This window comes from Salvelinus fontinalis, chromosome 32 (genome assembly GCF_029448725.1).
Source record: "Salvelinus fontinalis isolate EN_2023a chromosome 32, ASM2944872v1, whole genome shotgun sequence".
NCBI lineage: Eukaryota > Metazoa > Chordata > Actinopteri > Salmoniformes > Salmonidae > Salvelinus > Salvelinus fontinalis.
In genome coordinates, this window is record NC_074696.1 from 11,839,183 (window position 1) to 11,852,587 (window position 13,405).

The window sequence follows — 13,405 nt, forward strand, 5'->3', positions numbered from 1 at the left end:
GTACAACTCATTGGCTGATCCCTCCTGATGACCTGGATGGAATTATGTGAACCTTCCTTAACCTATAGGAAGTCCCACCCAGTTGACTACTTTAAAATGGTGGATGTCCTCAATGGCACCTGACTATGCTAAAACTGTCTTTTGGGCACTAGAGTGCTGTATCTGTCCCTTTACCTCAGGTTGGTGGCGGTTCCAACCGTCTTGCTAGATGCTCTCCTGGCTACTTCCTTTAACTACAGGAAAACTACATCGGTAGCTTTCAGCAGACTGTTGTCCAGGAAGTAGAAATTGTATATAAATGTATAAGTCTATGGTTCTGAAAATCAAAGACAATGTTCCTGAATAAGGTAGACTCGGCACACAGGTGTCTGGTATCCAGAGGTGTTTAATCACATTAGAACCACAGTGAGAAAGAGAAACAGTCTGTTTGGTTAACCACATACATTCTTATATATATATATAATATACAGCGCCTTCACTAAGTATTCACAGCCCTTGACTTATTCCACTTTTTGTTTAACAGCCTGAATTCAAAATGAATCACATGGATATTTCCTCTCATGACAAAGTTGAAAACATGTTTTTAGTCATTTTTGCTATTTTTATTGAAAATGAAATACAGAAATATCTCATTTACATAAGTATTTCACACCCGAGTCAATACTTTGTATAAGCGCCTTCGGCAGTGACTACAGCGGTGAGTCTTTCTGGGTAAGTCTAAGCACTTCCACACTTGGATTGTGCAACATTTGCCCATTATTCATTTAAAAATTATTCAAGCGCTGTCAAATTGGTTATTGAGCAATGATAGACAACCATTTTCAGGTCTTGCCATAGGTTTTCATGTAGATTCATGTCAAAACTGTAATTCGGCCACTCATGAACATGCACTGTCTTGTTGGTAAGCAACTCCAGTGTAAATTTGTAATTGTGTTTTAGGTTATTGTCCTGCTGAAAAGGTGAATTCACCTCCCATTGTCTGGTGGAAAGCAAACTGAACCAGGTTTTCCTATAGGATTTTGCCTGTGCTTAGATCCATTCTGTAAAATTATTTATCCTGAAAAACCACCACTTCCTTAATGATTACATGCATACCCATAACATGATGCAGCCACCCCTCTGCTTCAAAATATGGATAGTGGTACTCAGTAATGTTTTGTATTGGATTTGCCCCAAACATAACACTTGAATTCACCATTGGCCTCATGGTGAAATCCCTGAGCAGTTTCCTTCCTCTCTAGCAACTGAGTTACGAAGGACACCTGTATCTTTGTAGTGACTGGGTTCATTCATTCACCATCCAAAGTGTAATTAATAACTTCACCATGCTCAATGTCTGCTTTTTTTATTCCCCCCCCTCTACCAATAGGTGCCTTTCTTTGCAAAACTTCCTTAGTCTTTGTGGTTGAATCTGTGTTTGAAATTCACTGCTCGACTGAGGGACTTTTACCTGTTTGGGGTACAGAGATGAGGGAGTCATTCAACAATCATGTTAAAACATTTACTGCACACAGAGTGATTCCATGCAACTTATTTCAGCTTGACATAATGGGTTTGAATACATACTGACTCAATACATTTCAACTTTTAATTTTTAATTCATTTGCATTTTTAATTCAGAAAAGAAAAGAAAAAAAAGACATGATTCCACTTCGAGGGGGCCAGTGACAAAAACAAATCTAAATCTAATCCATTTTATATTCAGGCTGTAACAACAAAATTAGGAAAAAGTCAAGGGGTGTGAATACTTTCTGAAGGCTCTGTATCTAATTATCTTTAACCCAGAAAAACATCTACAGCCGTACTCTGATTGTAGGAGAGAATGCATCTCCAACGGTCCTCAACTCAATGACAAAACCTACAGGCCGTTTTCATTGGATCAGTACATTAGTATTATTCATTAGAAAAATAGGATATAGTTGTAATAGAAGCGCCAGGCAATTAGCTGGGTGATCAGAGCTGGGTCGTATTCAGTAGCAAAACGGTTTGATAAACACACAAGGAACATTTGTTCAAGTCGTACATTTGCACTCCCTAGAACACGACCTTCGGTCCTCAGGTCCCTCAATCAGTGACATTGTACGGGACCATCCACCCGCTCCCAAATAAGGAATCATGCCTATAAGACTACGCCCCCTCATCCCAGAATGCAGTGAGGCTCTTCAGCGCGTTGGGCCAGGAACCGAAAGCTAGCGGTGAAACATCTGTTGATGTGTCCTTGAACAAGGCACTTAACCCTCATTTGCTCCAGGGGTGTCGTACTACTATGACTGACCCTGTAAAACAACACGTCACATGTCCGGTGTTTTTGTTTTATTTTTTAGTGTTCTAAAAGAAGCCCAGCCCATACCAGGAAGCCAGTTAGACCAGGACGAGAAGTTAGACCAGGAAGCCAGTTAGACCAGGACGAGAAGTTAGACCAGGAAGCCAGTTAGACCAGGACGAGAAGTTAGACCAGGAAGCCAGTTAGACCAGGACGAGAAGTTAGACCAGGACGAGAAGTTAGACCAGGACGAGAAGTTAGACCAGGACGAGAAGTTAGACCAGGACGAGAAGTTAGACCAGGAAGCCAGTTAGACCAGGACGAGAAGTTAGGAATTAAATACAGAATCAACGCAATAATTAGAAAAATTATATGAAAAACAAATTAAACATGGGTGGTGGGATAGAGTAAGGGTAGAGTAGGGAGGGAAAGCGAGAGGGAGAGAGCGAGAATTTATTGCAGAGGGTAGTATCATGGTTTCTGTTGTCAGTTGGAGGACGGATAGCAGAGGGGAGGGGTAGAAGGGATGAGAAGGGGGAAGAGGGAATGATAAGAGTTTACACAGTAGTTATTGTTGTGGGTAATATGGTTGATGTGGTGGTTGCTGGGGCTGCTGTTGGTAGGTGTAGGGGTGCTGCTGTGTGGGGGGGGGGCCGGGAAAGCCCCCCTGTCCGGGTGCTGGGGGCTGCTGATAGGGGACGTAGGGCTGCATGTTGGGCTGCATAGCGGGGGGCATGTTGTACTGGCCGTACGCTGCATACGGGTTATATCCCATAGGCATCTGGTATGCATACCTGGAGATAGAGAGAGGAGTTAGGAGAGAGGGATAGTTAGGAGACACAGAGGGGGAGGGATAGATAGAAGAGGGGGAGAGAGAGGAGTTAGGAGACACAGAGGGGGAGGGATAGATAGAAGAGGGGGGGAGAGTTAGGAGACACAGAGGGGGAGGGATAGTTAGGAGAGACAGAGAGAGTTAGGAGACACAGAGGGGGAGGGATAGATAGAAGAGGGGGGGAGAGAGAGGAGTTAGGAGACACAGAGGGGGAGGGATAGTTAGAAGAGGGGGAGAGAGTTAGGAGACACAGAGGGGGAGGGATAGTTAGAAGAGGGGGAGAGAGAGAGGAGACACAGAGGGGGAGGGATAGATAGAAGAGGGGGAGAGAGAGAGGAGACACAGAGGGGGAGGGATAGATAGAAGAGGGGGAGAGAGAGAGGAGACACAGAGGGGGAGGGATAGATAGAAGAGGGGGGGAGAGAGAGGAGTTAGGAGACACAGAGGGGGAGGGATAGTTAGAAGAGGGGGAGAGAGAGAGGAGACACAGAGGGGGAGGGATAGATAGAAGAGGGGGAGAGAGAGAGGAGACACAGAGGGGGAGGGATAGATAGAAGAGGGGGAGAGAGAGAGGAGACACAGAGGGGGAGGGATAGATAGAAGAGGGGGAGAGAGAGAGGAGACACAGAGGGGGAGGGATAGATAGAAGAGGGGGGGAGAGAGAGGAGTTAGGAGACACAGAGGGGGAGGGATAGTTAGGAGAGGGGGAGAGAGTTAGGAGACACAGAGGGGGAGGGATAGTTAGAAGAGGGGGAGAGAGAGAGAGGAGACACAGAGGGGGAGGGATAGATAGAAGAGGGGGAGAGAGGAGACACAGAGGGGGAGGGATAGATAGAAGAGGGGGAGAGAGGAGACACAGAGGGGGAGGGATAGTTAGAAGAGGGGGAGAGAGTTAGGAGACAGAGGGGGAGGGATAGTTAGGAGAGGGGGAGAGAGGAGACACAGAGGGGGAGGGATAGTTAGAAGAGGGGGAGAGAGTTAGGAGACAGAGGGAGAGAGAGGAGTTAGGAGACACAGAGGGGGAGGGATAGATAGAAGAGGGGGAGAGAGAGGAGTTAGGAGACACAGAGGGGGAGGGATAGATAGAAGAGGGGGGGAGAGTTAGGAGACACAGAGGGGGAGATAGAGAGAGACAGCAATGGAAGTGTGACTAGAACAACGGACGGATAAGAGTTGTGCAACACTCACAGTCTGCCGACTGGGACAATAAAGATATTGATTCACCCTGGGTATCCCTGGTAGGTGGGGTAAGGCGGGCCCTGTGCCTGTGAGGGAGGGGCCATGGGTGGGGGGTTTCCTGGTTGAGGCTGGTTGTCTGGAGGGTTGCCGGGTGCGGAGGCGGCCTGGGGGGTGAAGGCAGGGGGAGGGGGCCGCTGGGGCGGCTGGGCCTTCACCTGGGGCTGCTGTGGCTGCTGGGAACGGGAAATAAGGAAAATCAGAGATCAATAAAAAAACAGAATAATAAAATAGATAAATAGTAAACACTGTGATAAACATTTCATTTATTGATTGCTTGAAAAATTATATTTTCACAATAAGAGACAACATTACAGTCAAGCGAGTTCGATTAGGCTGAAACGGTGTGAACCGTTGAAGAGGAACGGCCTGATCAAATCCAACAGTAATCTGTGCTGCCCGGTTATATTGTCAACAAGGCAGCATGGCACATTGTTCAAAAACATGTCTTCTCCATAAAATCTAGGTTTGAATTTTCCAACGTGTTTTCCTTAAAGCAGACGTTTTGTTTGTTTGCTATCAAGCGCAAACATTCTTAAAAACAGAGCTGTCTGTTTCAACTACTAGCACACAGCTCAGTCACCCATGCATACCTCACATGACATGCCACCAGGTCTCTTCACATGCCACCAGGTCCAGAACAGACTATGGGAGGTGAACAGAACTACATAGAGCCAGGAGTACATGGAAATCTATTCCACATCTGGTAACTGATGCAGCAGTAGAATCAGATTTATAAAACAGATAAAAATACACCTTATGGAACAGCGGGGTACAAACACACACATGCTGTAAACACACACAACAGACACCTGGATAGTGTAGTAGAGTAGTGGCCGTGGGGGCACAATATATTATGAAAACTGTTGGAAAATGTATTTCATGTTTAAAAATTGTATTATAATGTATATTACTGCCTTACATTTTTGCTGGACGAGTATCTGCTGCCTTGGCATGTGTTTTTACATATAAACTCAGCAAAAAAAGAAACGTCCTCTCACTGTCAACTGCATTTATTTTCAGCAAACTTAACATGTGTAAATATTTGTATGAACATTACAAGATTCAACAACTGAGACAAAACTGAACAAGTTCCACAGACATGTGACTAACAGAAATTGAATAATGCGTCCCTGAACAAAGGGGGGGGGTCAAAATCAAAAGTAACAGTCAGTATCTGTTGTGGCCACCAGCTGCATTAAGTACTGCAGGTGCTTCTCCTCCTCATGGACTGCACCAGATTTGCCAGTTCTTGCTGTGAGATGTTACCCCACTATTCCACCAAGGCACCTGCAGGTTACCGACATTTCTGGGGGGGAATGGCCCCAGCCCTCACCCTCCGATCCAACAGGTCCCAGACATGCTCAATGGGATTGAGATCCGGGCTCTTCGCTGGCCATGGCAGAACACTGACATCCCTGTCTTGCAGGAAATCACACACAGAACGAGCAGTTATGCTGGTGGCATTGTCATGCTGGAGGGTCATGTCAGGATGAATCTGCAGGAAGGGTACCACATGAGGGAGGAGGATGTCTTCCCTGTAACGCACAGTGTTGAGATTGCCTGCAATGACAACAAGCTCAGTCCAATGATGCTGTGACACACCGCCCCAGACCATGACGGACCCTCCACCTCCAAATCGATCCCGCTCCAGAGTACAGGCCTCGGTGTAACGCTCATTCCTTCGACGATAAACGTGAATCCGACCATCACCCCTGGTGAGACAAAACCGCGACTCGTCAGTGAAGAGTGCTTTTTGCCAGTCCTGTCTGCTCCGGCGACGGTGGGTTTGTGCCCATAGGCGACGTTGTTGCCGGTGATGTCTGGTGAGGACCTGCCTTACAACAGGCCTACAAGCCCTCAGTCCAGCCTCTCTCAGCCTATTGTGGACAGTCTGAGCACTGATGGAGGGATTGTACGTTCCTGGTGTAACTCGGGCAGTTGTTGCCATCCTGTACCTGTCCCGTGGGTGTGATGTTCAGATGTATCGATTCTGTGCAGGTGTTGTTACACGTGGTCTGCCACAGAGGACGATCAGCTGTCCGTCCTGTAGTGCTGTCTTAGACGTCTCACAATACGGACATTGCAATTTATTTCCCTGGCAACATCTGCAGTCCTCATGCCTCCTTGCAGCACGTTCACAGAGATGAGCAGGGACCCTGGGCATCTTTCTCTTGGTGTTTTTCCAGAGTCAGTAGAAAGGCCTCTTTAGTGTCCTAAGTTTTCATAACTGTGACCTTAATTGCCGACCGTCTGTAAGCTGTTAGTGTCTTAACGACCGTTCCACAGGTGCATGTTCATTAATTGTTTATGGTTCAATGGGAAACAGTGTTTAAACCCTTTGCAATGAAGATCGGGGTCCTGAAAAAGGAATGCTTCTTTTTTTGCCGAGTTCATTTCCACACTATGAGGTTGGAATCACACTGTGAAATTCAGAAAATGATGATATCCTTTTAGTGTAAGAGCTGTTTGAATAGACCGCCTGAAATGTCAGCCTGTTTTGGTGGGATGGAGTTTTGGCCTGCCTGGTGACATCACCAATAAGAAAGAGTTCCAAACCTCTGCCAATAACAGCTAGTTTTCAGTTTTCCCCTCCCCACTCAGACCACTTGCAGACCGGCCTAGCAAAATTTCTGCTTGAGAAATTGCTCTTTGCAAAGAAGCTATTTTTGAAAACAAATGACAGTCAGGTACTTAAATTGTTAACCAGAAATGATTTGATACTGAGATAAAAACATCTGCATTTGACCTTTAACATACAGTACCACTCAAAAGAACCAGAGCTCCGGAGTGGCGCAGCGGTCTCTACAGACTCCGGTTCGATTTCAGGCTGTATCACAACCGGCCATGATTGGAAGTCCCATAGGGCGGCGCACAATTGGCCCAGCATCGTCAGGGTTAGGTCGTCATTGTAAATAAGAATTTGTTCTTAACTGACTTGCCTAGCTAAAAAAATATATTTTACCTTTTAAGTTAAAAAAAATAACCCTTGTTTTTTTATTTTCTACATTGTAGAATAATAGTGAAGACGTCAAAACTATGAAATAACACATATGGAATCATGTAGTAACCAAAAAAAGTGTTAAACAAATCAAAATATATTTTATATTTGAGATTCTTCAAAGTAGCCACCCTTTGCCTTGAGAGCATTGCACACTTAACATTCTCTCAACCAGCTTCATGAGGTAGTCACCTGGAATGCTTTTCAATTAACAGGTGAACCTTGTTAAAAAGTTAATTTGTGGAATTTCTTTCCTTAATCCGTTTGAGCCAATCAGTTGTGTTGTGACAAGGTAGGGGTTGGTATACAGAAAATAGTAAGTAACACTGAAATAGGGTTGTGTCTTGTAAGGGAGCCACTTTGGGTTGAGGCAATCATTCAGAGGGCCTCACAGATCTTTAACTTGTTGTACTTTTTCTTCCAATATGATCAATTATCAATTGAGAGCAAATTCAGAGCAACAGAGCACATGCAATTGATTTGATGTTCAGCACATCCCAAATATATACATACGCACATCAAATAGGCTACATCACATGTATATGACCCATATTAAGGGTTACTTCAGTAGTTGGATGAGCGAACATGTCCCTTCTGCTGCCTGACTGAATTCATTCTAAACGTATAGTCTGTTGTTGCCATCCTTGTGAGGCGATCCAGGTATGCATTTGTTCAGCCTGTTTTTGTTTCAAGGTTCATTGTTGAAAATGTCACTTCACATGAATAAGTGCTGACAAAAAAAAAATTATGTCACCTTTTGCACCCACTGCTTCAGAAGTAGATATTCTGACAAGGCTCCAGAAATGGGTAACACCTGATCTTAGTTCACCTTGCAATGTGTCATTTGCCTGCAGCGCCACTCTGTCACTCTATTCCAGCGCGGTCAGGACAGAGGGCTGTGATGACTGGGGTCAGAGATGAGACTGGCACATGAAAGGGGTTCAATGAAGTCGAACAACTCCTTGTATTCCATGATATCCTTGAATCTTGACTCCAACATCAACTCTTCCAACAGACACACAAATGCATCATAGCTAAAATGTTGCAGAATGTCTGGGTTGGATGTGGTGACTGATCTGAGTGTTGGGAAATGAACAAACTGTCAGGTACGAACAGTGTGGTGATTCTAGTTTGGGTAAAACGCTGCTTGTGGTCACAGTATTTCTGAGTTTTATCTTTCCCTTGGAGCTGGAGATTCACGTCTTCCGGTGGCAGGAGATGTCCGTTTAAAAAAGCTTTAATATCCACTGTGGATCATCCAGCTCTGGCTCCTCTCTCCCCTTGCTTACAACAAATTCACAGATTTGAGGGAGAGAGAGAGAAATCTTTCCAAAACTCTGCCACGAGACAACCATTTCACCTCATTGTGAAATAATCAAGTCGCCGTATTCTGTCTGGTATTTCCGCCAGCAACTCTCGGAATTGACGGTGATTCAGTGCCTCGCAATAATAATGTTCATGACTTTTTTTTTCCCACCACCCGCATGACTTGCTGCATCACATTCTGTAAAGTCACAGTCTGAGTGTAGCCGCAAACGCTTCCTGATGAATGATACAATGAAATGCAACAAATTGGGGAATATGCTCTCTCTTTCTCATCAGGCCTACGAGTCCCTTCTCCTTCCCTCGCGTGTTTGGAGCGCTTCAGCGCACACAGATGCCAGATTTGACCAGTCAATATGATTAAATCAGCAAAAAAATGATGTATCAAGGGCTTAAGGGGAAGTAAACATAAAAGTTCCTATCTCAACAACTCGTTTAGAGGAAGGAAGCGGACCCAAACGCATAATTGGGCAATGTCACTTACATCAGTGCTTTCGTCAAGCGCAATACTAAAACACGGCGCCACGCATATGTCAGTAATCAGTTGCTTACCGATGTCTTCTATGAGTCTTGTTATGGTCATGTCTGAGAGTTGTAGTCCCTTAATTTGCTTTAAAATAGAATCCTAGTTTGTGAAATCAGCATACAATGTTTTGGCTGAGGCCAAAACACTTTCTTTGACAATTTCCGTGTCTGTGAAGGCCTTCTTGTTTCTTGCGAGTATCCAAGCAATCTCTGTTCTTTTCTCTGCAACCGTGCTGGATCTGTCCATCATTTGTTATTGTCCTTTGAGTTGCGCTATTTTTGTTGTTTCTGAGGAAACTTTGTGGTGGATATGTTTAGTCAAAGTGGGCATAGTGTGACTGGAAATGTCGCTCTAAATTTGCTCGTTTAAAACAATTGACTGCCTTCTGGCAAATAAGACAAAGTGAGCTAGTCCCATCATGTAGTTAAAAAAAATACTTGTCTGTCCGTCCATTTCTCTTGGAACTTTGTGAACACCGGAGCCACGTTAGCTAGCTGCATTTCCCCGCCGCCATCTTCCTGGTTTTCCGGTGGTTGTTCGTTCATAGCTGTCACATTGTTCTCCAGCACTCCCCCCTCATTTTCATTGTCAATAGATTTACATTTATTTATTTTTTGACAATAAAATCGATCCATGTCGACCAGACTGCAAAATTAGCTAGTAGCAAACTGATATGTGCCGGTCGCTGTAGCTGAGCAGTTGAGTTCTATTTCTGCCTTTCAGTTCAACTGCCATCCATCTGCTGTTCAGGGAACAATTGTTATATTCAATGAAGTGATTCAGGCCTGTATTAAACACATTGAATTGAAATTGGATCATTATGTATTATGACTGGAAAATAGTTACAGTACCACTGCCCTACTTGGTAAAAGACCAAGAACAGCTCAAATAAGCAAAGAGAAATTACAGTCCATCATTACTTTGAGACATGAAGGTCAGTAAATCCAGAACATTTCAAGAACTTTTACATTTCTTTAAGTGCAGTTGCAAAGACCAAGCGCAGTGATGAAACTGGCTCTCATGAGGACCGCCACAGGAAAGAGAGACCCAGAGTTACCTCTGCTGCAGAGGGTAAATTCATCAGAGTTAGCAGCCTCAGAAATCGGCAATTAACAACCTCAGACCGGTGGAAATGTGTCCTTAGGTCTGATGAGTACAAATTAGAGATTTTTGGTACCAACCTCCGTGTCTTTGTGAGACGCAGATTAGGTGAACGGATGATCTCTGCATGTGTGGTTCCCCCCATGAAGCACAGAGATGGTGTGATGGTGCTTTGCTGGCGAAACGGTCTGATTTATTTAGAATTCAAGGCACACTTAACCAGCATGGCTACCACAGCATTCTGCAGCGATACGCCATCCCATCTGGTTTGCGCTTAGTGGGACTATCATTTGTTTTTTAACAGGACAATGACCCAAAACAGACCTCCAGGCTGTGTAAGGAGAGTGATGGGAGTGCTGCATCAGATGACCTGGCCTCCACAATCATCCGACCTCAACCCAATTGAGATGGTTTGGGATGAGTTAGACCGCAGAGTGAAGGAAAAGCAGCCAACAAGTGCTCAGCATATGGGAACTCCTTCAAGACAGTTGGAAAAACATTCCAGGTGACTCTCTCATGAAGCTGGTTGAGAGAATGCTAAGAGTGTGCAAAGCTGTCATGAAGACAAAGGGTGGCTACTTTGATTTGTTTAACACTTTTTTGGTTACTACATGATTCCATATGTGTTATTTCATAGTTTTGATGTCTCCAGCATTATTCTACAATGTAGAAAATAGTAAAAATAAAGAAAAACCCTTGAATGAGTAGGTGTGTCCAAACTTTTGACTGGTACTGTAAGTTAAACCAATGTTTATAGGGAAAATACGAGCAGAAGAGCGAATGTAGCCTCCAGAGTGGAGCGGCAGTCTACGGCATCACTACAGACCCGGGTTCGATCCCAGGCTGTGTCACAACCAGCTAGGAACGAGAGTTTGGCGGGTCATGTTTCAGAGGACGCATGACTCGACCTTCGCCTCTCCCGAGTCCGTTGAGGAGTTGCAGCGATGAGACAAGATCGTAATTAGAGAAAAAGGGGGTAAAATAAAAAGTATTTAAAAAAAAAAAAAGGATACTGTAAACCAGAATAAAAAAAATAAATAAAAAAAACACTACCCTCTCCTGTGAACCATTAAAGAAAAAACAACCCTCCCCCAGTACATTTCCATCTGTCCCTTAATCGAGTCACCTCTTTGGTACAGAGCTGCCCTCTGATTCGATCCTCCCACCTGCCCATCGATGATTGGCTACTTACAAAGACAGTCCTGGGAGCAGGGGTTGGGTCGGCGGCAGTGGGCGCAGGGTTAGTCTGGTAGGCGGGGACATTAAAGGACGGGGCGCTGGGCTCCCTGGCGATGCTCTGCTGCAAGTCCCTGGGTGGGTAACCACAACAACAGAATGTCAGTCGGCGGTCACCGCGGCAACCACGACCTCAGTTGATAGTCACGGTCCCTTCTTGTGCACATGAATCTCCCCCCAAGACAAGTTAAATCAAATGGCTACCCTGACAATACACATTGACCCCCTTTATTATCTATATGTTAGTTGTTGAGCACCAACTCTTGCACTGGCTCTATGAACACTCACTAGACTCTACCCACACACTCACTAGACTCTACCCACACACTCACTAGACTCTACCCACACACTGCTAGTCTGTTTATCTCTCTCGATAGCCTAGTCACTTTCACACCTACCCACATGTACATAGTGTATTACCTCAACTACCTCGTACCCCTGCACATTGCCTCGGGTACCGGTGCTCCTTGTATATAGGATCGTTTTTATTGTGTTACCATTTCCTTTTTTTAATTTAGCAAATATTTGTCTTACTTAAAAAAAAAAACTCTGCACTGTTTGGAATGGGCTCGTAATTAAGCATTTCACTGTAACGTCTACACCTGTAGTTATCAGCGCATGTGACCAATACAAATTGATTTGATCACCAATCACAGAAAACCCATGATGTAATCAATGATATTTCACTAATTAGACAATACTTTGATTATTACAAATATAACAATTGATGCATCATCATCATCACAGAGACGACATCATCACTACACACTTGAGCAGTTCGTCCCGTTCTGTCTTGCGGGCGAAGACGATGTCACTGCACTTGTTCTGGAACTTCAGCAGGATCTCTGTGAGGTCGTTGTAGAACTACAGAGAGAGAGAGAGAGTGATTGGTCAGACTGATAAACTAGGTCTCCAGCCAATAGCAACAGATTTTCATGTGAATATTCAAAAAAAAAAATCTGCATTTTCCAACCGGAGATGTTTCCATCAAAATGACTTGTTGCGGATAAATCAAATCTGTGCGTGATGACGTAATGCACATTAAAGCACTTCCTCTGTTCAGTTTCCACCGAATAAAAAGCACAAGTTCAATGCGTTTCCATTACATTTTCAACTCTGCAACAGTTTTTTGTGAACAAAATCGTCGGTAAATAAATTACATAATTGCCCAATCTGGTTTTGGTGCATTACTTCAAACAGTTTGCTGATAAAATGTACAGGATAGGTTGTATTAGATACGGATAAGACCAAGACCACTATTTAAATGGTTTAAAAAAGGGTCAGCCAAGCACTGTCACCAACATTCAAATATGAACCTCAATATTTATTGGAAATTTGCACGAAGCTCATCACCTCAAACATCACCAGTTATTATGAAGTTTCAAAAAAATAAGTAAAGTTGATACAACTTATAATATCTTATAAACTCTGCATGCTTTCCAACATCGTGGTGGTAGTACAACGTAACATGTCGTGGCCTGACTACATGTTCACCAAGACATGGTTATTTTATCAATACATGTGTATCCACCGCAATAGTTGAATAATCTATTTCACCACCCAGGAAATGATCTGCCCGTGTATATCTTATATTGAAAAAAAATATGACATTTCAAAATTTTACAGACGTACGGTTTCCATAAGGCCCGTCTTGAGTTTTATTTTTTAATGCGTCAGGTAATTCATCTGCATGAAATGGTTGGATGGAAACCTGGTTCAAGACAAGTCAGTTAATCATCAAGCTCTTTACAAATTGAGTCATTTGTTTTTCCGGGCCTACAACAATTGTTATTGTGTCTTGTTGCTTAGAGACAACCCTCTTGTTGCTTAGAGACAACCCTTCCTGCCGTTTCCTAGGCCAGGGGCTCCCAAACTTTTTCACTCTTG

The 13,405-nt window shown here is 44.1% G+C and overlaps 1 protein-coding gene across 3 annotated transcripts in view; it reads right to left on the minus strand.

The window, feature by feature from the left end:
• Positions 1–367: 367 nt before the first annotated feature.
• The window catches only part of LOC129830731 (programmed cell death 6-interacting protein-like), a 34,313-nt gene continuing 21,275 nt past the window's right edge, over positions 368–13,405 (minus strand). For all 3 annotated transcript variants that reach the window (XM_055893380.1, XM_055893379.1, XM_055893382.1), the window contains exons 15-18: positions 12,288–12,382; positions 11,475–11,592; positions 4,320–4,507; positions 368–3,057 (exon numbers count right to left, since the gene is read on the minus strand). In XM_055893380.1, coding sequence (XP_055749355.1) covers positions 2,832–3,057; positions 4,320–4,507; positions 11,475–11,592; positions 12,288–12,382 — 627 coding nt within the window. In that variant the 3' untranslated portion in view covers positions 368–2,831. The remainder of the gene's footprint in view (positions 3,058–4,319; positions 4,508–11,474; positions 11,593–12,287; positions 12,383–13,405) is intronic.